We start from the raw sequence: 27,848 nt of genomic DNA on the forward strand, positions 1-27,848 counted from the left end.
CCACAAGAATGTTTGGCATTCAGATTAAATATATTAAATTCCACTCTTCTTACTTCCTTCTTCTTCATGAGCATTATCTCTGTTCTCGATAACTTCTGGGTCTCCCTTTTATTCCCAGTATCATGATTTCTTCATCTATTAGATAGCAGATGAGCTCTTGCTGTGCACCAACCATTGTTAGGGGCCTTCAACATTCAGTGACGTACGGCTGAAAAGTGATGTTGAAATCACATTCATTCCTTGCTTAGCCACAGACAAGTGAAATCAGAAATTTTGGAGATTAGAAAATGAGTGATGGTATTTTTGTTTAAACTGGGGGGTTGTTTATATCATGGGGGAAATGCTGTCTTTGACCATTTATTCACCCAACAGTCAGCACGTATTTATTTAGTGTCTCCGGCATATGGCAGTACATTTATTAGTTTCTGGGTGATGGAATAGAGAGGGAGAAAAATGTGTCTCCTTTCAGCTCATTCTGATGAGGGCCTTCACTATGAAAAGCAATATTGCTCGACCCACCCTCTCAGCCTGACCGGAAATCTCTTCCCCAACTCTAAGTACAAAACCACCTTGGAAGCTAAACAAACATGTTTTATAATGTATCTGTCATCATCATTATCTGCATAAATTTCCCTATTGTCCTTTCAGTAACATGTCAATAAATCAACTTAAAATAACTGAAATTTTCTAAAATTGCTGCATCTGAGGGTGGCTTAGAGCCTTCTGCTCCCTAAGCCCTCATGCCTGGGCCCAATTTTGAGCAATCGAGCATCTGATGACTTACCTCTGTTTTCCACAATCAATTCAGCTCTTAATTAAACCCAGTGCAACATCTCCATGACAATGACTCTGGCATCAGGAGACCCACACAAGAGCCACCTGCTACCAATAAATACAGTGAAAGTGCCAATGGCTCCACAATCACTGTTAGATGTGACTTGTGGCCTTTGGTCAATCGGCCCAAAATGGCAGGAGGAAACTGGTCACATGTGGTCTGGGTCTAAGCCCGTCATCCCACCTCTACTCCTGGGTAGAGGTCGGTAGCCTCTGTCCACTGTGACCTTTCCCCTCTCTCCACTTCAACTTGGATTCCGTGTCCTGTAGCCTTTGCGCCTCTGGCTCCTCCTGGGTGGGAGAGTGAGAGGCAAATGGGAACCCATCTGTGAACAACAGACATTCATCCTGGACGGAGCACCTACCACACTGAGAAACTGGACTGTGGACAGGGAAGGAGAGTGAACATCTATCCCCTGGGGGGAGCCTGTGTTCCCACATCTCAGGTAAGAGACAGGAAAGGGTGATGGGCCCATGCTAATACAATGCCAGTAAGAAACAGAGACAGCAGTAATGAACAACGGGTGCTCCAAATAATGTTAACCAGGGTTATTTAAGCTTTAAAGTGAATTCATGCAGAACTATGCAGGTAAGTTTTATATATATTCTAAATTAACTGACTCATTGCTCTTCCCAAATTTACAAAGACACTGTCTTGGTTCTGATTTAGTTTTTTAATAGGACATTCAACAATATTTTAATCACAAAATCTTTCATTTTATTATAGTAAGAACACTTAACATGAAATCTTCCCTCCTAATAAATGTTTAAGTACACAATACCATATTACTAACTGAAGGCACAGTGTTGTACAGCAGATCTCTGGGACATACTCATCTTGCATAACTGACACTTTATATCCACTGAACAGCCATTCCCATTATCCACCCACCCACCAGGCATTAACAACTCCACTTTCTGCTTCTCCTAGTTAGACTTTTCTAGATACTTGATATTCATGAATGATCTTTCTCTGTCTGACTTAGTTCACTTAGCATAATGTCCTCCAGTCTCATTCATGCTATTGCGAATGGCAGGACTTCCTTTTTTAAGGCTGAATAATATTCCCTTGTACATATATACCTATAAAATCTTAACATGATGTTTTTTTTTTCAGAAATGGTTGTGTTAGCTGGGATCTAGACAAAGTTACACCTAAAACAAAACCTTAGTGGGTGCTCTGGGAATAATAAAAGTTAACTGTTAATAAGACAAGGAAACTGTGGTCTTTGAGAATTCAGAGCAAAAATCAGAATCAAAAAATAAAATCAGAGACAGAAACACTAGCACAAGCTCACAGAGAACAGGTAGGCTTGGGAAAAGAATAACCACTGTACCCAAAATGGAGGTAATTATCTGTAATAAACATCTCCAGGAGGCAGGTTATTTCTGTGGGACTCACACTCATCTGAAAGACAAAAGACCTCTGTCCTGTGTTGCTAACACATCCTCTCTGTTGCATTCCCTGTGATCTTCATACTACCCCCTGAAGCTCAATTTCTTCATCTGTCAAATGAAATTACTAAGCTAGGTCTTTGAGATCCCCTATGGCTATAACCTTTATAATTCTGGCTGTCTGGAGATGCTCCTTGGTAAGAAACAAGGACTAATACACATGCCTTTCTCAGTCCTGCCAGGAAGATCATATCCTGTTAAATCCTTTCTGAAGCCAAGGGAGGGTAGCAGCAAGTGTCAAAGTAAATATTCTCAAAATTGTCTGTCCCTTTTCCATTCCAAAGGATAACCACAGAAGTAACATTTGTGTAACACTTAGCCACTATGATAATATTTTCTCGTTCATATTGGAGAAACCTAGAAAGTTAAGTTGGCTGATATCAGAGTGATCCCCATTATAAAGATAAGGAAACTGTTACAGAAAGGAGCAGGGTCCCAGAACTAACACATGGTGGAGTTGGGACTTAAACCCATAGCAGAAGTGCCGTTCTTTAAATACTTTCATATGGAAAGAGGGCGACAGAATACTGCTTTCCCTTTCTCACCAACACACGTGTGCTCATGTGCGTGTGCGTGCACACACACACACACACACCCTCCTACACCAATCAGAAGATCTACTGTCTAGTGCTAGTTTTACCAACTGTGTGAACTTGAGAGACACCTTAAACTCTTTGATTCTCAAATTCACATCTTCATCATAGAGGTATTTAAAGTAGTAACTACCTCATCGGGCCATTAGGAGGACCAAATTAGAAAACATATAATAGTTTTTTCACTCTATTGAGAATATGGAGAACATGTAATAAGCATTAGCTCACATTATAGTTTTAAAGGATGGATCTAAGTTTTTGCTAACAAACTAATACCAAAATCGTGATGTATTTTTTCTCCCTGGAAACATCAAAAGCAATAAGGATTGACTATTAGGCTGGAATGATGGTCCCCATAAACCTCATTGAGTTAGGTTGGGGTGAGTATTTTTAGCTTGTGACCCCAGTGTGAAGTTTATGGTCAAGAAACAGAAGAAAGGAAAGGGGGGAAATGAGTGTCCTGTTTCACAGACATGTATAAAGCCATGCATTTCCTTCATAAACAGGATGTCTCTTTATATTTATTCAGTAAAACAGCAGGTACTTGTTAAATTCTGAAGGGCTAATCAGTATTTAAGAAGAAAGAAATCAGCTCAATCACAATGTTTATATACATAATGCCACAAAGAATCGGTTCCTACTTCTATCAAAATGCTTACAGACGATATTCAAATACCATTTATTCTCCAAAGATTTCCATGAAATAATTTGCTTAGTCAAGAATTTCAGGACATTTGGCTTGTACTTCTCCTCTAATGCTTATGATAGTCTGTCTTGTGATCTCACTAGCTATTTGGTTCTTCTCTGAGAAAGGAAAAATGATTTTATTTCCATTTACATGTGTAGTGCTTAGGACATAATAGAAAGCATGAAACCATAAAATATGATAATTATGAAACAATCTATTCCAGTCTTTAACAGTTCAATAAATAGTTGACATTAGATACCTACATGTGTAGATAAAACATGTTGTATAAAATATACATCATCAGTAATTATAAAACATCCATAATAAGAAATTCCTAAGTTTATGTTTGTATGGGACTAAAATTAACTACAATTTTATCTTCTAAGTTTATCCCAAACCCCTACCCCCCCCCCAAAATAATAAATAGAAGATTCAGGAAACATCCTTTGTTTTCTACCAGGTGTGTGTAACCTGCATGGATGACTGACTACAGGGCAGCCAGATGCCGAAGGGTTTGCGTGGTACTTCAAGAATGGTACCCTTACCTCCCTTCCAGTACAGAACAGAACTCCATGGAAAAGCAGGTTACTTCGAGTCAGGCTTGGAGATCCCCAGGGAATGATAATCCCTTTAAAATTTTCTATCTCTGGGAAAGTGCAGAAAAAGCAGTTGCAACAGCTTGCCATGAGGCAGATGCTCACCGTATCACTCATGAAATATTTTTCATTTCAGTCCCCATAGAACAACAATAATGTAATAAAAGGAAGTATTTAATAAACATTCACTGTTTATTGAATTAGAAACTTTCCTTTACATGATTGTAGGTAATTTTCACTATACCCCTGAGAGGCAAGAATTACTTTTCTCACCACACAAGTGAGAAAATGGGACGTGGAGAATTTAAGATCTTACCACTAGAACATGCCAGAGTCAGGAGTAAAGCCTATATCTAAGTTCAAAACCCACTTTATTCCTACATTACTCAACCGTATACATGCTTATAAAGGTAAACTCCAAGATCATATATTTAGAAATCTATTGGTAGTCAGATCCTGAAATTCGAAAGACAACAGTATATTACTAATAAGGGTATCTTATATGTAATAAAAATTGAGCAAAGAATCAGGGGAATAAGATAGAAGAAGAAAAGATTTGTCCCTTTCACAAGGTTTGAGTTGAGGGTAGGGGGTGTGAACTATGGAAGCAGAAAACACCAGGTCAAAACAGTGCTCCCAGAAGCCAGGAGATTCTACTGTGGCTGCCTCTACATCTGGATTTAAGTAGTAGAAACTGCACTGTGCCTAGGCTCATGGCATTTTTCCAAGAATGCTTTATTTAGCCCAAATTTTGACAACAGATGTGAAGAAACTCAGAGATAAATACAAAAATATTCTTTTCCAAGGATGTACAAAAGATCTGTGTCCTTGTGCTCTCACAACTGCAAATGCATATCTACCATTTCAATCCCCACATTACTGTATAATAATGCCTTCTTTTGAGCACATCTCACCTTGAACTGGAGCAACTTGAGACGTTGGGCTGGGTCTTATTTATGTGTGTATCCCTAACATATAGTGCCTAGTGCCTGACACGTGGTTGTGATCACACCGCTAAATACTTTTTGTTTAGCAACTAATATTCTTGATTCAGTGGTTTTCAGCTAAGGTAGGGTACACTGCCATTAATTTTTGTTATTAATAGTACTTAAGATAATACCTTTGAATGATATACTTCTTAAAATGGGATAAACACAAGATTACCTTATGATTTCCCTCCTGTTGATTTATATTCCAATATGCTCTAAAGAGTAACAGATACTAGGAATTAGAAATAAACCTAAGTTCATAAAATTCCAGTGCCAAGATGCTTCGGGGCTATTTTCCTATTGTAAACTGAGATTTTTTTTTTTTTTGGTTTGAGGGAATGAAACATAATTCCATACAGTACAGATATCCTTAGATATGCTAGGTCTTGTATTTCATCCTGGGATGAAACAATGCTGAGAATTCTCTTACTCTCTTAATTCTATGAACCCTGTGGCAACATGAATGAGGTACATAACAATATGCCAAGGTAGTTTTTTAATTTTTATGGCAATTTTTTATTGAGAAGCTATTATGTATTTAACATGGTTCTAGATGCCCAAGAGAATTCAGGGTGAGATCCATATACTTTACATCTTCCCTTCAAGGGCACAAAATCTAGTGGAAAAGAGAGAGGAGACAAATTGAATACAAAATTTCAAAATTAAATAAATGACATATCAAATTGGCAATCGGTATCTATGTGAATTCTGAAGAAGAAACAATTTCTTAATAAAAACGCACCCCAGAAAGTAGATGTGGGTGAGTATGAATAGTGGTAAAATATTTATAAATAAAAAATAGGAAATTAACATGAACGAGGAACAGAAGCAAGGAAGGATGTGCTAACTGCACAGTCGTGATCCCTCCCGTAGACATCTAAAGATGATCACAGAAGATACTTTGTTTCCCAAAACAGGACTTGAAAACCATGAAGAGTCTGAACTTTATGCTATAGCTATGAGTAAATTTTTTGAGAGGGGAAGCAATATGATACGATTTATATTATATATATTGTAATCAGAAGATTAGTCTGGCCTGAGGTAAAAGACGGGATTGAGGAGACGGGGTGGGGTGATGGGAGAGATCAGCCCAAAGTGATTTCAGTAGGAGTTAAGGGAAGTGATGACCGTGGCCGAGAATCCTAAAGAAAGTCCGGTCCTGTCTGCAGGAGGAAGGACTCTGAGATGGGCAGTGAAGGATGTGTAGACAGATTGCACCTTGGGGAACTTTCCCCGGATCTGGGAACAGAATAAAGACAGAGCAGCAAGAGTGGGCGTGATGAGAGTGTAAGGGGGCGGAGCCAGGAAGTCAGGCACGCCCAGTTGGAGAGAAAGTAGGTCTAGTGGGTGGGGATACAAAGAGAATGATAATGAAAAGGTATTGCAGATATATATAAGTCTAGTGCATTCCAATGATTTATTTTACAACCAGAGGGAAAGGGGGAGGGTATACGGGCAGGAAACTCAAATGCACACAGGTGAGAGGTGAAGAATTTGAATAACTGCCTCATCCTGTGCATGGAGATGAAGGGACACTTGAATCTGAGAAATGTCAAGAATGGTTTGCCTGCTGTGTCAGAATTGCTGTGGAGACTCAGTGTTGGGTAGACATTTTGCCTGATTTTAGATCCTTCTTCATGTCTTAAAAAACTGGAAGGAAGAGGAATAATGAGTTTAGAGCTCAAAATCTGAGTGCCTGCTCTATGATGATCGCTTTCCTGTGATTTTAATTTTCAGGGATTTCTCTTGGCACTATCGCCTCCTTTCTCTCAGATTGTCTCTGAGGATGTACTTGCCATGGAGCCGGCCAACGAGACCCTGGTGAGAGAGTTCATCCTCCTCGGCTTCTCGCCCCTGGCCAGGCTGCAGCCGCTGCTCTTCGTTATCTTCCTGCTCCTGTACCTGCTCACGCTGGGCACCAATGCCATCATCGTTTCCACCATCGTGCTGGACAGAGCCCTTCACACCCCCATGTACTTCTTCCTCGCCGTCCTCTCCTGCTCCGAGACTTGCTACACCTTCGTCATTGTACCCAGGATGCTGGTCGACCTGCTGGCCCCGAGGAAGACCATCTCCTTCCTGGGCTGTGCCATCCAGATGTCTGCCTTCCTCTTCCTCGGCTGCTCCCACTCTTTCCTGCTGGCAGCCATGGGCTACGATCGCTACGTGGCCATCTGTGACCCCCTGCGCTACTCAGTGCTCATGGGACGTGGGGCGTGTGTGGGGCTGGTGGCTGCGGCCTGTGCCTGTGGCTTCACAATTGCACAGATCATCACGTCCCTGGTATTTCACCTGCCCTTCCATGCCTCCAACCAACTCCACCACTTCTTCTGTGACATCCGTCCTGTCCTCAAGGTGGCTTCTCACCAGACCCACCTCAGTCAGATTGTCATCTTCGTGCTCTGTGCCCTGGTCCTGGTAATCCCCCTGTTACTGATTTTGGTTTCCTATATTTGCATCATCTCTGCCGTACTCCAATTTCCTTCCGCCTTAGGCAGGTGCAAAGCTTTCTCCACCTGTGCTTCTCACCTCATTGTTGTCACTGTCCATTATGGCTGTGCCTCCTTTATTTACTTACGGCCTAATTCCAACTACTCCTCAAGCCAGGATGCTCTTATATCAGTGTCCTATACTATCCTCACTCCATTGTTCAATCCGACAATTTACAGCTTGAGAAATAAAGAGTTCAGATCAGCTCTCCGTAGAGTTGTGGGGAGAGCCATTTCCTGCCACAACATTAATCTGGACCTGCTCTTTCCAAGCAGTAAAGCACAAGGATACAGGGAGAACGTCCCAGAGCAGCAATGATCAAGCAACTGAGTTTATTGTTCAAGATCAGAGATCATTTATCCTTCGTTTCCAATATTAAATTGAGAAAAAACACAGCTTCTTGCCAGGATCACCTAAATTATTGCATATTGATGTTTTCAACCCAGGAAAAATAATGGACGGCTATTGTAGGAAAGCATATACGGGTTCAGAATTCTAGGCTCTGGCAGATACTGTTACCCAATCTTAACCAGACTGGAAACCAGCCCTGGAAATATTGCACCTAACCCTGTTTCAGGGACCCAGGAAGCTCCTGTCTCTATATCTCTCCCTTTTTGAGTGTTTCTTAAGTCACAGTCTTTCAATATAGTCAGATCACAATTTTTAAATGAGAAAATATTTGCAAAGTGCCTGTTACAATGCTTGGTGCATAAGATACATCGAATTCATGTTCAAGAAAGAAAATCATCCATTTTTGTGTTTCTAATGTGTTAATGGAGCTGTTTTTTCCTAATTTCTTAGGTACTAACACACATCTAAATTTGGTCGGCATTCCTTGAGGAGACTCCCAGGGCCTAGGTTAAAGAAAAGATGTAAAATCATAGAATTGCCAAGAAAGGCAGGCCAAGTGTAAACCTAGTTCAATAAATAGTCACCAAATAGAAAATTCTGTGTAAAGAGCAAATAGTTCTTCCGCACACAGCTCAGCCATCTGCATGTTAGACATTTTATTTACTATCTCGTCTTCCTGCAGAAGTGAGAGCAGACAGGGTGCTCAGTCTCCTTGCTTTCTATTTATTTTCAGGATCCACTTGTCAGTAAGGGTTTTCTGACAGAATCATGTTGTTTCTAAGACTCTTCCTTTTCTAACCCCAGTCGTCTCATCAAGGAGATACACCTTCCAGGGATTGAAACAAGTAGGGAGAAACCATATTTCCTTCCCAGGCCCTGCTTTATGGTGGGATACTGGGTCTGTCTGCTCAGAATGTAAGTCAGCTGCAACTCTTCCATTTCTTTGAGGCTTGAGACTTGCTGAAGGGCCTGAGGATCAACAGAGACTAAAGCAAGATTAGTTCTGTTGGCCACCAAGTTCTCTTTGTCTTGGGCCTCTTGCTCAGCCCAGGCCTTCAGCCCATCACTTGTCTCATGAAAAGGAAATAAACTGTTAACCCCTGATGTGAATCAGCTTAATGTGCTAGTTGTTCAAACCTGCGCAGATTGATACCATTGAAAGATGTCACTTCCTTTGCATTTTAGAACATCCCTAGGACATATATATTATGACCCAGGTTTTATAGATAAGAACACTGACTCAGCAAATTAAAATGTCTTGCCTACTTGTGAGTAGAATTGATACTGAGCCCACATCCTCCGCTTCCTTTATTAATGCTCTCACCCGGCCCTCTGAGAAGACTATTTTTAATTAATACAGGGTAGAATGCTTGAGTATTCATCTTCAACAGCAGAGGACCCAGCCATGTGACATCTGTGGAAAAGATATACTCTTAGGTAAATGATAAATGGCGTTCATATCATACTGTGCAGTTAACCCCCATCCTAACATAATACAGACAATAAGATAAGCTGCCATCTTTTGCTTTGTTCTTTCCCAAGACTTGTGGATACTTGAGGTCAGATACCAGGATGCTGACAAGTGGGTGGGATCACCATGTGTTGAAAACCTTGGATATTAGAATGACTTTCCTGGTGCATTTGTTGCTGCCGTTTGTTTTTTTTTTTCGTGTAACCAAATCATGAACTTGACCTTGGGCCGTCCTCTTGGGCTAGACCTGAACATCTTGCTCTCCTTCTGCTTTTCACACACCTGCACACACATCCGGGGTTAATTTTAGCTCCTCCTTTAGTCATATGTAACTTGCAGGAAAGCATAAGCCCTTTAGATTTGGGGTTGGCTTTAGCAAGGAAGCCAAGGCCGTTGGGCCCCTTTAAAGGAGGCTGTGTATTCTGACTGACTTTACAGGGAAATCTGCATTTGAGTTTCAGGCATCAATTCAGCTAATGATAATAAATTGGTGTTTTTATTTCCCATTCAGCAGTGCCTTCTGTATATATATATGTCTTTTGAATACATCATAGGAATGGCTAAACCAAGGCAGAATTAGACGTTAGAGGATTTCTGTGACCTTGGCCATATATGATATAATAGCAATATGAAGGGATTTGTAACCTATCAGGCTGGCCTTGTGGATGGGCACTGATTTTCTAAGATACTCTTAACACTGAGACCAGTCACAATTCCAGAAAATGTAATTTGAAGAGTATCAACGTAAGTTATCTACAAAGTGGAGAAGAGTGAATTGCAGCTGAGAGAGGAGTTGAATAGCAATCCCAGAGGCATTTACACTGAGAAAGATGAGTACATTTGTGCTTAGCCAACAAAGATTCTCCTTCCTCAGGGATATATATTCCTATATAAGTCAGTGAAAGATGATATAACACACAAGGTTTGGTTTCCTAATTATTAATATATAACAATCTTAACAGTCACAAAATTCAAGAGCTGATTAGGCTGAGTAGATGCATTCAGAGAAAGGAATTCAGTATATTATTTTTTCTAAATTCCTGATGACTTTTTTATCCTCTCTGATGATTTTTAACAATATGTTGATAGTTTCATACATTTTCAGGAAACCAGCCACTGTAAAATAAGAGATTTAAGTCTACCTAGGCTAGTGTAGTTCTGGACATCTCTCCAGGGCGTCTTTCATTTGAGAAGATAGTTTCTCAGCAAAGCCCCCACGCACATTTTTCTATGTATGGAGCCGTCCCCTTCCTACTCTACTTGCAATGAGAATGTGATTGCGGTACAAGCCTACCTGTTTCAATAGGGCGCTGAGCCCAATAACCAGAGGTGCAGTCAAATTATATGTCTAATAGGAAGAGAGTGATCAGCTCAAGGCAAAAATAGGGTTCGAGAAATCCCCATTTTCTAGCAAATTATCCTTTCTTCACTGACTCAACTTACTGACTCAACTTTCATGTGTTCATTCAAACTTATTCAGTGCTCAGTGGGATGACTTCCTATCTCTTTTCCCCCAGAACTACTGTACTTCCTGAGATGATTCTCCCAACCATTCCACTTTATCTTGAACTTTCCTTTCTGGAAAACCTTTAGGAACCAGATTTCACTTTTTGCTTCTTTGCTCTTGCATCTGAGTCAAGCAAGTTGCTCATTTCCCCCGATGAATCTTTATTAGCAAGGTGGAAAGAACTTGCATAAAAACACAGTACAATATTCATTCCCAGGGGATGTGGTTACACAACTACCGAGAAGCTGCTGCACCTGTACTTGGCAAGAGGTATCATTGCTGATGGTCAGTGGTGCAACAGTTCAGAATGAGTTTAGAAGTGAACTCTACAGAGTCACCATCAGGGGAGTAAGGAGATGTTTGAACATCCTGCCTGCGCCCACAGGGCTGCATGTGTAAGACAGAATCCCTGAACAGCCTACAAAAGAGGGTATCAAGAGGAAATAGAAGTTACATGAGTACCTTTGAGAGCTAACACATCTGTGTGAAAAGGTCAATGCAAAAATGGGGAATTTAAATTATCCACTTCACAAAACATGTAGCAATATATTTAACAACTTCTAGTCAAGCTTTATTAAAATGAAGCCATAAAGAAACTCTTCTGAGAGTTACAGAATAACAGCTGCATGAAACAGAGACTTCATACACGGACAGGATGTTTCAGTTGTGTAGAAATACCAATTAGACCTTATTTCATCTTTAAATTCAAATAAATTGTAAGCAAATATCTATTTTTTCATATCTGATAAATGTTTCCAATTTCAAACAGAAGACTAATTGTGAATGAAAATCCCAGGATATTCTGAGGAGCAGTGATAAGGGTTGCTAGCCCCTTGCCCTGCCAGAAAGCAAAACGTATTATAAAATTGCATTAACTATAATAGTGGAATATTAAACCCACAGATCAAAGCATAGAAAGGAAAATCCAAAAGTAATATCATTATGTAGTAAAATATTGAGTAAGGGTTATTTTTAAAAGAAATGGAGTTATTCATATCATTTAATATTAAAAGGTGCTGATTAGATTCTATTTCATAATTTATTCTAAAATAAAATCAATCTAATGTTACAATAGTTCTTAAATTATAGTAAATTTAAAATTTAAATAAATACATCCAATCTAGGGGAGCTTTCTAAACATGAAAACAGCAATTGAATGAAAGCAGTTTAAAAAAGAATTATAACTGTTCATGCCCACAATACCTGCTGCCCACTGAAACTCTCCTTTTCAAGCCACAGCTGACTGGGGTTTTTGAATTGGAATAAATCACTAAAGAAGTTCATCATGGAAAAAATGGCTAAAAAACCATGCTTACTGAAGGGCTGACATGACTTTTGGCCAAATTCAAGTTGAAATCAAATCATAAATGAAATGATTTGAATGCACAAATGATTTATATAACAATATCAATTACCTATTAATTAAAGGACAAAATAAGGAAGAATATTTAAAAACATAAAAAAGTCACTTCTTTATAGAAATAAAATATAAAGAAATTTAAATATCATAAAAGTAGAGCCAAATAATTTAAAAAATGAAAAATATGGGCAAGTACTTCATGAAGAGAAAATACAGCCACTATACAGAAAAATTTTTGAAAATGTTGACTTGTACAAGCAATTGAATGAAAGCAATTTAAAAAAGAATTATAACTGAATCATTCAGATTTTTTTAATTAATGCTTTTATTGTTCTGAGAGAGGAAAATAAGCTTTTCTCTTATACATGCTGTCAGTGTGGACATTGGTATATATTTTTTAAAGTTGACTTACAATATGCATCAAAAATTAAAATATTAATAGACCCAAAACTACCACTTCTAAAATTTCACCAAAAGTAATCATGAACAAGGATTAAGAGCTACATCACAAAGTGTTTCTTAAAGTGACAATGCAATAAAAAAATACAAAAGTTAGCTTCTCTACTGGACAGATGAAGCCATTGTGACCTACAGCATACTAGAACTATGCCAAGGGGAATAAAGCTAGTAAATACATCTAAATAATAAAAAGCTTGTTAGCTCACCTTTTTCAAGATTAAGTTAATAGTGCAAGAGGGATATGGGAATCACAAAAAACATGAGAAGGTACACAAATAACTGAAATTTGGAAAATACCTCTCTACAGCATCTAAAATATGGGTAGCTCTTAGGTTAAGTCTTCAGCTACTCTCTAGAACAGTCACTCGCTTATCAAGAGGGTATAGACAGAGCTGGATTGTAAGAACTTGAAAAGTGACCCTTGACCACATTCTAAACTTGTCACTTCCATTAACAGTCAGTGTGAACCCTGAGACCTTCCGAAATACTCAACAAGGAGTCTTTCACCTGTTATAAGTTTATTAAGTGTTACCTATGTGTCAGGCACAGGTAGTAATTCACTGAGAGATGTCAGTCACCGCCGTCTGTTGGAGTTGGCTGTTCATGCCCACAATACCTGCTGCCCACTGAAACTCTCCTTTTCAAGCCACAGCTGACTGGGGTTTTTGAATTGGAATAAATCACTAAAGAAGTTCATCAGGGAAAAAATGGCTAAAAAACCATGCTTACTGAAGGGCTGACATGACTTTTTGGCCAAATACAAGTTGAAGAAAAGAAGGTGATCTGTGTGGAGAGAGAAATATAGAGCCAACTGGCTCCGGAAACAATCAACGGAGAAGCCTGTGGCCTCTGACGGACAAGAGAACATCGGCTCTTGACATGTCCCCAGATCATTGAAATTTGACTGGACTCCATTTCCTTTCCTTGGGCTCAAGAAGACAGATACATCTTTAAAATGTCCACCCATACCCCGGACATATGAACATGTACTTTTAATTTTTCTTATGACACAGTGAGTGGATTTTAGCTCCTTGCAACCCAAAGAGTGCTGACCAGAAAATAAAAGACAGTAAGTCATGTAGAGACATGTTGGGGCAAATAAGAGGCATTAAGGAAAGAATAAAGGAAATAGAAGGCTATTTAATCATTGAGTTGTTGTAAAGCTATTCAAGGAGATAAAGAGTCTTTAAAATGAACCTCGAATTCTTTTTTTCAGACTTATCTCATATTCTTTAGCAATCCAATCATTTGTATCAAACTCCTGGTGTTTTCATATGAGCATGTTTGCTTTCAAACTGTGTAATAAAAATTCATCAGTAGAGGAAAATAAAATAAAATGGCACATATAATATGATCTCATTTTCTGGGAAATGTCATATGTGTTTGTTGAAGGTCCACATTAGAAGTTTCATTCTGGAGGACTTACAGCTAGGATTGATGGCAAGAGTTTAGTGAAAATACACACTGAGGAAATCATGAGAGCCAGGTGGCATCGGCAGGAATCCACTCGCAGATATCCTCGTAATGTCTCTTTTCCTTGAGGATCACACAGAATGTATCTTTCTCCCAACAATGAAATTACAGCAGCATCTCTGATACGTTCATGCCCAGGGAAACTCATTAGAAACTCAATGCCCAAGGATTTTATTGAGCATCACATTGCCATCCTCAGCCTAGTTTGACCCAACAGGCCACATTCTTTGTACAGATAGATGAGGTACAGAGAGCCACCTTTATAAATCAGTGACAGTTTGTCGAAGTGTTGGCCAGCCACCTTTCCAGACGCCAGCCAAGCGCCAAGCTTGCGAGAAGGGTTTTTAAGGACAGCAGTGCAGGCCTGCTGTGTTAACTCTTTTCTGCACAGTGAGCATATAGAAAAGTCAGGAAGCTGTGTGGCAAAATGTTAACAGAAGTGATATCCAGGTGGTAAGTGTATTGATGAATTTTGTTTTCTTCTACTCACTTACCCACCTGGATAAATCCACCTGGTTTTTCCCCTCTAGCCATTTCTTAAGGCTCCCAGGTGTCTGCTACTGAGGATACCCCCGCCAGCCCTCCCTGCCCCACCCTAGCAAGGCAGTCCAGATTCCTCCACTCTTTTATGTAGATTTCTAACTCGAGGCTTTTATAAATAGCATCTTTCATGTTTTCTAAATTCTTGTTGTAATATTTAGCAAAGCAATTGGTCTATAGTACTTTTCTTATCTAACAAAATCACTAAACATTCTGCTTATTTCAAATAAGGTCTTTGTAAATTCCTTTGAATTTCTACACACACAGTAACATCATTTGCAAGTAGTAACAATTTGATTCTTCTTTCCCAGTGTTACTCCTTTTATTTCTTTTTATCTTTTATTGTACTCTCTGGAGCCTCAAGTGAAATACTTGTTTAAGACTACTTAAATAGAAGTTGTATTAATAGGTTATTGGTATTTATCTCAAGGGGAAAACCTCCAATATTTTACTATTAGATTTGATACTTGCTCTGGCCTCTTTGCAGATAAATATTATCAGATTAAGAGATAGCTTTCCATTTCTAGTCTCATAAAAGTTTTTGTTATGAATGATCATATTGTCATCCTTGTTTAATCTGTTAAAGTGGATAATCACATTAAAATTTTTCTAATGTCAAAAAAAAGGTCCCTTGCATTTTGGGTTTAAAATCTATTTATTCAGAAGCAACTTCCAGTAATCTCTTTGCTTTCTCTCAGATGTTGACTTGAAAATTCTTACTATACTTTCAGTTCATCGACATATCTATGAAGATCTTGAAAATATTTCCCCAGCAATTTTAGTTGTTTTCAGAAAGATGGCTTGCTCCAGTAACCAGACTATACCCATAACCAGTAGTCAACCTTCCCCCTCACTGTTTCCCTGGAATGTCCTAAGCACAAAACAGCAGCTTCTACTGAGCTTCCTCATTCCCAGTGTTCTTGTTCGTCAAGTCTTTGGCCAAATCTCAGCCCTGGTTTTGTTCAAGATGATCCTCACTGAGGGGTGTTCATCTTCTTGCCGCCCCTGTTGTTCACGGCACATGCCTCCTGCCGCACCTCATTATGCTTGTATTGCTTCCCCTTCTAGCTCAGATTGATTCGTGGGATTTGTCAGTATCACTGTAAGTCCTAATGCAGTGCTTCCTAAATCCCCACAGTCTATGAATAGTTGCTGAATAAAAGTCATTCCCTTAGAATAATTCCCTGAAGGAAATTAAGAAATCCAGTTGTTTGACTTTATATTCAGACTTTGCATATAGAAATAGGACAGGTATTACGTATGAAATCCCCCAAAGGGCCAACCATACCTCCATTCACCAACCCCTGCCTTCACTTCTCATGCTTTATCAGGTCAGCCTTCATGTAAATATCCAGGTTCGAGAACTTGGTTTCTCTTGGTGTCTCAATGCTTCACAACCTTTTCTATCTGAAAATAACTAAACTCCCTCATTCTATAAGAATAATGTTTTTAGTGCTTTAGAGAGATGGAAAGTTTTTTTGCAATGTGAATTATTCTCTTCTGATATTAAATAAAATGTCCTTGTCCAAATTTAGTCATTTATTTTCTTTCTTCATTTAGCGACCCATTAAGTCTCAGAGGGCCCTACTCCTTAGAATCCCAGAGGCTATAAATACTCTCAAACCTAATTATAGAATTTTGAATGACATATGAATATAGACGGGGCTATTTTCAACCTCTTTTTTAAGACTTAAAAAGGTTTGGACATCTAAGCATCCAAGTAAAACTCTCTGTGCAATGTTTCCGGGCATTTTTTCCCCATCATTTAATCTTTCAGGACAAATGTCATTGTTTTTACAAATGACTGTCTGCTGCTGCCTCTTTCAACATTCAAAATACCTGCAAGACTGTGAATCCCTAAACTTAAAGTCATACGTCAACCTCCTTGATGGTTTGAATATAAGTGGGTGAGTGTATTTTCTTTGTCAGCTACTGTCTGAAGAAGGCAATGTTTTCCACCCAGGATTTCAAATTTGAATACACTTGCATAATAATTTTTACTAGAATTAAAGAGATTTGGCACCAAAGTAACACTTTATTGGCTTTATCTTAAAATGAAAGGCTTGCAGTCTGAGTGTGCAAACACACACAGTCAGAAACACATATACACACATCCCACACCTTATAGGACAGGAGAATGCTGAGCAATCAAGTAGTAGACGTAACTGAAGATTAAAAGTATTCTTTTAGCATGAGGGAGTTTAGTTATTTTCATGAACATAAATTCATCAAGGTAAACTTCTCCTTTAAAAAAATGTGAGTTTGAGAGTAATAAAAAAAAGCTTAAGACCGATGAGAATTTGCAGTAGAAGAGCAGAGAACATGTTCTAGGGGAAAAATTATAATATATAGAAAACTCAGAAACAAAAAGGAGAATTAAAAGGTAATTTAATAAGTTTTTGTGTAGTCTTCTAAGTGCCCTGTATTGTGGTTGGGGCTGCAGATCATGTAGAATACATTGCTCTGGCCCCTGCCCCAAAGACGTCATCTCCGGAGGAACAGTTATACATATATATACAAATTGATTATAAAATAATACAAACAGTCACCATACAAGCATGATTTCAAAGAGTATGTGTGTGGACTCTAGTAGCCAGGGAAGGTTTATTGGAGGATATGGGACATGGAGGGAATGGATACAGAAAATAATAGGCTGTGTAAGTCTATGAAACAGCATGAGAAAAGGTTTTAAAGCAATACTAGGACTGTGGCCAAGAACGGAAGGTATCTTAGAGATAACCAAATTCTCGTTTGGATCACAGAAAAAGAAACTAATGCTTTAGGAGGATGTTGAAAGCACTTGGATTCACAAAATTAAAATTCAGCAACATCTTGAACTTCCCTATCTTTGAGGGCCTTCCCAATATCCTTATGTTTCCATCTACCTTTTGTTCTTTTTTTCTCATTTTCCTAATCTAAAGTTTAAAGGTAATAAATCTCATATTATAAAATTTGATAATTCAAGAAAACTCTAAAGTTAAATTGGCCAAGAAAAGTCAGAAGCAGTAAAATGAGTTTTCTTTAATCTAGCAGCATGGACCTGTGCTTGCTGTGGTCCCTTGGAAAAAGTGGGGGACAGACACTTTTCTGACAAGTTAAAAGAATGGGTGGCATAAGATACGGTAGATAGAAAGCAGATTGGAAGTTACAAGATTTAAAATCTGATACTGGAGCACACTATCTGGCCTTTTTTTTTAGATTCTATTCAATTTAAAATCTTCGAGCTCATGATGAACTAGAAACTATGCTATGGTGCTAGGGATTCAGCTATTAATAAAAAGCATTGTCCCCATGTAAGAAGTTTACACTCTATAGAAGGAGCCAAGCCAAAACTAAGAAATGAGTTCATTTTAACACATTAAGTGCAAAGAAGAGGGTGTTCCTAGGTTACTCTGTTCAGGAAATGGCAGGTCCCTTACCTATGACTTGGAGATAAAGACATTGTGCTTTCTGCCACGTGTGAGGGTCAAAATGAGCTAGCTTACCCAAAAGCAGCTAGTTTTCTGCAAAATATGATGCAAAGGGAAAAGGTTACTGCAGCAGGTATGTGGAGCTATCTAGGCAAAGGAATAATGATGGATGATATGTCATTTAACAGTGAATGTACACAAATGTGTCACGTCAAGTAACTCCTTATATTTTACAGCCATAAATTTGGGAGATGTTGAGGAGTTGAAGGTACTGTACCGGGTTTCTCCTTAATTTCTTGATCGGATTCCAAAAGTAAAAATGATTAGGGCTCTGGATGTTATTTGACTATGAGATGGGTGTTATTTGTATTTTGTTAACAGTTACAGTGCTAAAGTAGCTTCGGCATGACAGCAACCTCTCTCTAAATGAAAACACAAATGATAAAATAGCACTGTATAAAATTACAGGAAGGAAATGTCTGAAGTTGGCTCCTGGGAAATTGTGCCTTCAAGAGGCAGTGAATACTGCTTTCTCTGATGTTTTAACTGAACTCTGCACGGGTAGAAAAATTTTCAAGGATGTGATATGGAGAGAACATTGGAGACACGGTCCGTTTCTTAAGGTAAACCAGCATCCATGAGGTCACTGTTTTTTCTGTTAAAACAAAAGGGATACAAACATTCCCATTCGAAAAGGGATAATGGACATGAGTTTACTAATTACAGCATGAGAAATCTCCTTTTTCTTTTAAATTATCACTCCCATCCTGAATCCTCTAAGACGCCCTCTGCTGTAAATCAAATGATGAGTTGGATTCTCTCACTATTCTCAGCCAAGAATTGTTGTTGAACTTAAAAACAATAATAACTATTTGGTTTTATCATTGTATCTGTCTGCTGATTGTACTTGGTCACGGATGTGTGCTTTTCTCTCTCTCTTTTTAAAGTAAATAGTATTTTTATTGAGAAAAGGTACTACCTGCATATGATGAAAAATTTAAATTGGTGAAAAGGTGTACAGTGAAAACTGGGTCCCTCTCTCCCTGACCAGACTCCCCAGTTTCATAGCCATCCAACTGCCCTATCCAGAAACAGTCACTGTTACCAGTTCTCATGTTTTCTTTCAGAAATACTCTGTGCAAACCTAATACACGCGTTTCTCCCTTGGCCTCCTCCCAGCAGGTCATCCAGTGTGACCACCAGTGACTGGAGGACACGTGTGCCCTGCTACCAACAATCGTCTGTGTGAACAGATGTTACAAATGTCATGCATAAGTTAGATATGTGGATATTCCAAACATAATTATTTTAATTTTGGAGAAATAATAGCATCATTTTTGGAAGTAGCAAATTATTCTTGTTTATGTTTAGACAGTAGCCCAAAAAGAGGTGAAGATATTCTGGGCTGCATAAAAGTGAAGTATATTTAGGATCATCAAATTAAAACATGCTTATTATTGTATACTTGGAAAAATATAAAAACACATCAGAAAGCAAACCAAAATCACCTTTAATCTCTGTATATTTCTATAAGAGAGCTGATTATTCTCCTCTTACTGGAGATTATTAATTTCTTGTAAAAAATCATCAAAGGGAATATCTATATCTAGATAGATTGAGAGAAAGAGAGAGAAAGAGAGAGACAGTGATCTATCAACATTCGGGGGTAAAAATACAATACTTACAGGGATGACAATGGGAAAATGTTCTCATCACAGTGACAATTAACGTTCGGTCTCTCAGATTCATTCACAGGAGGACGCTGTCCAGATGCCAGGTTTCAACAGAACCACTGCGGTTGCCCACTTCACCCTGGTGGGCTTCTCTAGCCTGGGGGAGCTCCAGCTGCTGCTTTTTGCCATCTTCCTTCTTCTGTACCTGACCATCCTGGTGGCCAATGCAACCATCATGGCTGTGATCCGCTTCAGCCGGACCCTGCACACCCCCATGTACGGCTTCCTGTTCATCCTTTCCTTTTCCGAGTCCTGCTACACTTTGGTCATCATCCCTCAGCTGCTGGTCCACCTGCTGTCAGCCACCAAGAGCATCTCCTTCGCGGCCTGCGCCACTCAACTCTTTTTCTTCCTTGCGTTTGCCTGCACCAACTGCCTTCTCCTTGCTGTGATGGGCTACGACCGCTATGTGGCGATTTGCCACCCCCTGAGGTACACGCTCATCATGAACAAAAGGCTAGGGGTGGGTCTGGTTTCCCTGTCGGGAGTCACAGGTTTCTTTATCGCTTTGGTGGCCACCAACCTCATCTGTGACATGCCTTTCTGCGGCCCCCACAGGGTCAACCACTACTTCTGTGACATGGCACCTGTTATCAAGTTGGCCTGCACAGACACTCATGTCGAAGAACTGGCTCTGTTCAGCCTCAGCATCCTGGTAATCATGGTGCCTTTCCTGTTCATTCTCATATCTTACGGCTTCATCGTTAACACCATTCTGAAGATCCCCTCAGCTGAGGGCAAAAGGAAAGCCTTCGCCACCTGCACCTCACACCTCACTGTGGTCTTCGTCCACTATGGCTGCGCCTCCGTCATCTACCTTCGGCCCCAGTCCAAGTCCGCCTCAGACAAGGACCAGCTGGTAGCCGTGACCTACACCGTGGTTACCCCCCTGCTTAATCCTCTTGTCTACAGTCTGAGGAACCAGGACGTGAAGACGGCACTGAGGAGAGTCCTGGGAGTGCCTGTGGCCACCACGACAGCCAACAAACGCAACTCCTAAATTAACTAAGAAAGTAGCAGAAGCCAAGGTGTGAAATTTACTCCATGCTTTTTATCAGTCCAGTCGTGACTTGGACACTATCCAAGGACTGAGATTAGTGGTTGCCTTTTTTTCTTTCCTTGTACTCCAGAAAAGTGCAAGTCAGTCTACATGATACATTGTCCAATGCCTGGTTAGAAAACAAAAACAAACAAAACATAAATAAACAAAGAAAACCTCACACATGGCAAAGAGAGAAATTTAATAATAATTTAAGGCAAAACACAGTATCCAAAATGAAAGGTGGCTGACGATTGCTTTCCTGGTTGGATAGAGAGAATAGGACACAAGCCTTCACCTAGTAGCAAACCTATTCTGGACCAGGTTCATGAAAAGTGGAGAAATTAAGATTTATGGAGGTAGAGGACTGGGTAGGTAGAAAGATGAACAAAAAACAAACCATGATAATCAAGGTAATCAGACCTACTCAAAGGATATAAACAGGAATTATGAGAACCAAAAACAAGTACTCATGCCTTCTAAAATTAAAAAAAAAAGTTTAAAGTTGGAATAAGTAACATAAGAGGGAAAGAAAATTTGAACTGGTCCTTAAAATGGAAAACAAGATTTCAATACTAACAACTGGTTTTCTGGTGACAAAAACATTGGTCAGTATTACCAGAACTGTAGATTTTCTCAAAACTGAATGCTAGGTTTTTTTATTATCTTAATTATAAATTAAACACATTCCATTTTTTGTGGTAATAGGGCTTTGTTTTCATAGTGATATGTTTAAGTTTTCAGTGGATGTAATGTTATTTTAATAATGCACTTAAAACATTGGAAAATAAAATCTTCACTTTAGCTGCTAATGTGGAACATAACGTTCCGAAGAGGCAGAAATTGCCTTCATCTTTCAGTGGACCAACCCTACAATGGTCATATTGTAAAATGTACATAATCTAACATTTTATTGTTATAATTTGAGCTACAAATACTAAACAGAATTGATTTTAAATCCCAACTCTACTATATTGAAGCCATGTTAATTTGAGACACTTAAAACTATTGAAATTCATATGCCTTTAAGTTTTTCATCTGGACAACTGAGATTTTGTTTTGTTTTGTTTGAGGGAATATGTGCCTTACCCAGTTAGCACAATGCTTGTCTCCTGCCTGGGAGTCAGATCCTGTTAATTAGACTCTTTTTCAGCCCAGTGATCCAACTCATACTAGAATAAAAACCTCCTGATGTGTTAAGATCATGTTGCATCACATAAAGGAAAAACTCTGTTATCATTAAATGTATGACTTTGAAATTACATTATACACAAGGAAAACCTTTTTATGTAACAGATTAACTGGCACATGGTATTCCCTCTGAAGAACCCTTCGGGTCTAACAGATTATTACTTACTGGTGTGCCTCCGTATTTCAGCCCTTACAAGTTAAATAGTAAATGTTTGTCTTCAAAACCATCTATGACAGTTGTATTTATTATTCTAATTATTTTATTTGTGAATGCTAAGTTTGTACTATGTAGCCTGGAGAAATATGACTGCAAAATTGGTTATTTGCTTATAATACAGCTAGGTTGAGTGCTTCAGAAAGATGAAATATGAGAAAGAAAATCACAGAAGAAAAATATCATAAAAATCTAGGGGTGTTATTTACTCAGATTGTTTTGTAAGTGTCTCTAAGTTCCTGCTCATCTTCAAATTCATCAGAATTTTTCTAATGAATTATGGGTGGGTTTATGTTAGATGTGCTCTAAGGCACTCCAATCACATACTCCAATACTCAAAGTAAAATCCTTTCCCTAAATGAAAATATTTACAAATATTTTAGCATTCAAGTTCAATTACATGAGAGTCAGTCTTTTGATTTTCTACTTTCTCAGGTTTATTGAATTAATCAACCGAATGTCTGACCCTATTGAGTCAGGTGCGGGGGGTCTCAATTATATGTTTTCAACTATGCAAAAATATTTTCTTCTAAGGGTGATAGAGAAAATAAGCAAAAAAAAAGTGAATTGTGCTAAAATGGTGCATGTAGAGTTGATTGATTTTCCTTAAATGCTGTGTAAGGCCATGTAATTCTCTGAAGTGCTCTCCAATTCAAGATGCATTTACGGTTTTGCATATGCAGCTACACCTCTTGTTTTCCCAAGTTCTAGTTCAAATCCTCCACACACCTTGTTAACAAGAAATTGCCTATTTCCTTCTTGAGGCCATGTAGGTAGAATTTCACAGAAATCCTGGGGTTCACACGTTTAAAGGAGAGTCAAACGGTTTGCATACAAAAGCGGAGAAGTCTGGTTCACTCTGCGCTGATGGCTGCTTCTGCCGCTCACAATGTCACGGGCAAGGCCGTTCCTACAGAACCGTGAGCAATGCTGGTTCACTCACTGGCAGGTTCAATCTCCAAGACCCAGAATGTATATATATATGCTTGAAAATGAAGAATCCCAGAAGTGTTCTATAAAATGTTACATTTAACCAGAGTGCTGATTTTAAGGAGTACAATTTATATTTTTTGCTTCCAGTTAAGTGGTCTGTAAAAAGTGCCCATTGCATATCTCAAAAAGAAGTCATTGTTTTCTTTTGCTTTGAAGTGATGTGAATATCAGATTTCTATTGTGGGGAAAGGAAAGCCTTTCTTTACAGGAGAGGCTATAGGACTGTCCATTTGTTGTTCATGTCCATTTTTGTTTCTGAAACATTTTAATACAAATGTTAAATTATTAATATTTTAATAAAAGCATACACCAACATTCTGTCTTTTTTTCCCCAGCTTTACTGAGGAACAATTGACAAAATTGTGAGATATTTAAAATGTATAATGTGGTGACTTCATACACATATACACTGTGAAAGGATTCTTCCCGTTTAGTTAATTAAAATGAACATCACCTCACATATTTATCTTTTTTATTTTTTATTTTTTGGTGATGACATTTAAGTTCTACTCTTAAAATTTCAATTATATGAAACAGTGTTATCAACTATACCCAGATGTTATTAACACTGTACAGGGTTCCCTTGTCTCCACATCTTCACAAGCATTTGTTATTTCTTGTCTTGTCTTTTTCATAACAGACACCCTAATAGGTCTGAGGCGATATCTCATTGTGGTTTTGGTTCTCATTTCCCTCATGATTAGTGACGCTGAGCACCTTTTCATGTACTGTTGACCATTTGTACATCTTCTGTGGGAAAATGTCTGTTCAGATCCTTTGCCCACTTTTTAATGGCTTATTTGCTTTTTCTGCTGTGGAGTTATATGTATCCCTTGGATATATATGGGATATTAATCCCTTATCAGATATCTGGTTTTATTTGAGTCCTTGCTCTTTTCTTCTTGGGGAGTCTAACTTAAGTTTTGTCTATTTTGTTTACTTGTTCAAAAACTAGTTATTAGTCATTAGTTTCTTTGCTTTTGTCTTTTTAGTCTATTTCATTTACTTTTGCTCTGATATTTGTCATTTCTTTCCTTCTGCTAACCTTGGCTGTTTTGTTCTTTCTTTCTAGTTTGCTGAGGTGCAAAAATAGGTTGTTCATTTTGATAAGGAAAATACTCAACACAGCCGTCAAGGTCAGCAAACCGCTTTCCCCTCCGGTTGGCAAAGCCCTCCCAGCCCCACCCCCCTCCCCTCCTCCAGGCTCCCCTTTTGCCCTGCACATGCCAAAATGCCACATAGCAAAATAATATAAATTGCTCCCCTTGCCTGTGCTCAGGGCTCAGACCTTGGGGGATCACTCCCCTCTGAGCCCGCCGGTGTGAAAATAAAACCTCAACCCTCCAAGACCTCGAGTGCCGCTTGGTTCCTCCGTCAGCGATCCAGTCCAGGTTTTTCCGTTAACATTGAAACTGAAAATAGTGGCCTTCAGTGTTTATCCATATCCTTACGGCTTTCTATAATTCAAACATGTCCAGACTCCCTCCGTATCTGAACCCTGAAGGTGGACCTCGTTTCACCCAAGCCCGGGCTCCCGGCAGCGTGCACGCCTGACTACGGTGCCTCATTGAAGGCGTCTCTTCTCCACCCATGCTACCCGGTCCATGATATTGTGCTTTTTTTTTTTTCTTTTTTGTATCAGGGAGATTTTCAACTAAAATGGGAATTAAAGGATGTATGCCTGCGTAAAGTCTGTATAAAGCCTTCTTTCTGTTGCACATTAACCTTGGCTCCTATGAGCCCCTAAACATCGACCTTTTGCTGAGCATCTGAGGAATTGTGGTCATCTGTTTCCTCTGGGGCCTGGGGGGTTGGGAATGCCCACTAATCTTCTAATTTCTCTTTAAATTTGGCAGGATCTTCTGGAAGTGGAGGGGAAATGACTTTATACTTTAAAAGATCTGCTGCTGTTCAGGAGACATGAAATTCTTTTTTTTCCCCCTTCTGATGAGAAATTTCTCCCTAAGGTTTGCATTTTAAAGAATGGCTCTTAGGCACCAGTTAAGATTGGGGGAAGAAAATTTACATCACAAAGGAATGGAGAAAGTATCTGTGTTTTCTCCAAGATGGAGTTTGGGGGGCATATTTGCTTGTTAGGAGAGGCCCTAAGTACAGTGGCTCTCAAAAAATTTTTTCCTTTTTTTTATTTTCTTAAGTGCTGGACAATTGTACTTCCAATGTCCTGAATTTTTACAGTATCTTCAAATGTCTGAAGGCAAATAAAAACGGGTCTGAGAGGACTTTGGTTTTTGTCCTACACCTCATTTCTGCTTTCCCATCTTATTAAGGGGGTCCCTAAGGCTGGCCGTTATGCTAATAAGACAATTGAGAGCTCTCTGCAAATGTTTTTCCCTCAAATACAGCCAGTCTAAAGGATCCACTCTCCGGCCAGTGATGAGTAGGCTCTTACTAATCTCCAGAGACTCAAACCAGCAAGCCTTTTTAAGGAAAGACCCAGAGGCAACTTCTAGGCTAGGATCCTGGAAGCAAGAGGCATCTCTGGAGAAGGTATAGACAATGTAGGCTTTATGATCCGAAGTTCACTCCCAGAATAGTATAAGAAAGCAAAGTCCTTCATTGCACAGGCAGTAAGGATGGTGTAGTGGCAATGGTGGCTCAGGTGCCCATGAGAATGTGAGAAGCCTCCAGTCCACACCACTGATGTGTGGCACCAGGCAGGCGCTACTGGAATGGGACTTTTCCAGCACTAAGATGTAATGAAGTGTTGAGATGACAGAAGTTCCTTATGGGCTGGGATCCCTTATGACAAACCCCCTGAGAGCTGCTACAATCAGGCAGAGCTACGAGGGGTGCTGTTTTTAAACAGCTGTTCTGAAACACAGGGAGGGACATGTTTTGCCTCCTTTTTGAACAGAATAGGTGATGCGTCAAACCAAAGTTCACCCACTTTTTCTTTTTTAGATTCCCTATGTTTGGATCCACAGCCTCTTCAGCTGTCCCCCAGAGGTACACCCTGGTACACGCGTTTTTCTCACCAGCCATAAAGCTCAGTTCTCGAGACCTATAAGACAGAAGGAAAACCTCATCCATTTGGGGGTTTTTGTATGTGTTTTGTATGTGTTTTGTGTGTGTGTGTGTGTGTGTGTGTGTGTGTGTGCGCGCACACATTTATGTGTGCACTAACAGCTTTAGCTAAGCCTCGGGTATCCTGAAGCCAAACTAAAACCTGGAAAGGACGTGCTTAGGGCTCAGGGCTGTGTGGGGTTTCATGGTGTGCCTCGTTGCACAGAAATCTTCTTAAGGTTGGCAGGTGACCAAGGGTCAACCCAAACCGCAACTTACCCTATCAGGGTAGGCCTTGGGTTAGCGGCAAGCTCTCTAACAGCCTCTAAGTGCTCCACTATAAGTGTTCTGCCCATGTCTACCGATTTTTTGGATTAAGTTTCCAAGTTGTCCCTTAGTGACAGCCCGTTTACCTCATGTGCACATTTACCCACAAGAAAGTTTGTCTAGACAGATGCGGCTCTGGCGAGAGCCGTGAACTCCCAGTCTAAGGCCGACTGGAGCAGCAGCTGATAGGGCCTAGGCCTGCCTTCTTTCCCTCTGGTGATTTTTATGACAAACAACAAAAAAGACACAGACAAAGAAAAACAAAGACCATCTCTGGGAAGAAATGCATCACCAGGACAAAAGCACTCAACCAAATTTACACAGAGTCTCTAGGCCCAAGGAATTACTTCGACAAATATTTCCTTCTGCTAATCCAAATTGAGAGAAGAAAAAAAAAAAAGAAGGACCTCTCCCTACTCCTCTCCACCAGATTCTGCAGAGATTCCTGGAAGCTGACAGGGTCAGAAATCTTACCTTCTGCCTGCTGGCCATCAGATGGCCCGGGATCCCAAAGCTATAACAATTTCAGAGCAAATATCCAGTGGAAGTTAATCTGCCTAAGACAACTGTTGGGGAGGAGGAATTTTCCTCTACCCTTCCAGGTTCTTCTAGCTGGTCTAAGCATCAAACTGACATAAGACAGGTTAACAGGAGAAAAATGCAAAGCCTACTCAGGTGCCCACTGGAAGCCCACTTATGAAACTGAGACCTGAAGAAATGACCCAGGCCAACAGTTTTTATACATTTGAGACAAAGAGCAAAAAATCTGTGAGGAATGGATAGGACAAAGGAAACATGTCTGGAACTTGAATTAGTACAGAACTCCAACCAGCCTCTGGACTGGAGTAGTAAGTTATTAAGTAACAAAGGTTGTTTATAAAGTCTGGGCTCTGACTCACCCTGTGATGGTAAGATGGTTACTGACCTCCTGGCACAGGTGTTAAAGAAATGGATCCGTGGTCTCACTGGGAGAAGGAATTCAGAAATGTTGCAAAAAAAGCAGTTGAGCACTAAGTGTATTTAGAGAATAAGGTTTGGACAATGACAAGGGCACATGCCCAGAAGTGGGGCTCGGGCAGACCCAGAGTGGGTCATGCCAAGGGAACAACAG

General features: G+C 39.5%; 2 protein-coding genes across 2 annotated transcripts; both read left to right on the forward strand.

Moving 5' to 3' along the window:
- The first annotated feature begins 6,952 nt into the window (after positions 1-6,952).
- LOC108399852 (olfactory receptor 10K2-like) lies at positions 6,953-7,963 on the forward strand. The gene has a single exon (XM_037016699.2). It carries the CDS (start codon positions 6,953-6,955, stop codon positions 7,961-7,963), a length of 1,011 nt encoding a protein of 336 aa, XP_036872594.2.
- Positions 7,964-19,986: 12,023 nt separating this feature from the next.
- OR10T2 (olfactory receptor family 10 subfamily T member 2) lies at positions 19,987-20,949 on the forward strand. The gene has a single exon (XM_017664869.3). It carries the CDS (start codon positions 19,987-19,989, stop codon positions 20,947-20,949), a length of 963 nt encoding a protein of 320 aa, XP_017520358.3.
- Positions 20,950-27,848: the final 6,899 nt, after the last annotated feature.

This window comes from Manis javanica, chromosome 14, assembly GCF_040802235.1.
Source record: "Manis javanica isolate MJ-LG chromosome 14, MJ_LKY, whole genome shotgun sequence".
Taxonomy (NCBI): Eukaryota; Metazoa; Chordata; class Mammalia; order Pholidota; family Manidae; genus Manis; species Manis javanica.

Excerpts from the sequence above, each read along its gene's own strand:
- OR10T2 (XM_017664869.3), top strand. The coding sequence starts at position 19,987 with ATGCCAGGTTTCAACAGAACCACTGCGGTTGCCCACTTCACCCTGGTG.
- LOC108399852 (XM_037016699.2), top strand. The coding sequence starts at position 6,953 with ATGGAGCCGGCCAACGAGACCCTGGTGAGAGAGTTCATCCTCCTCGGC.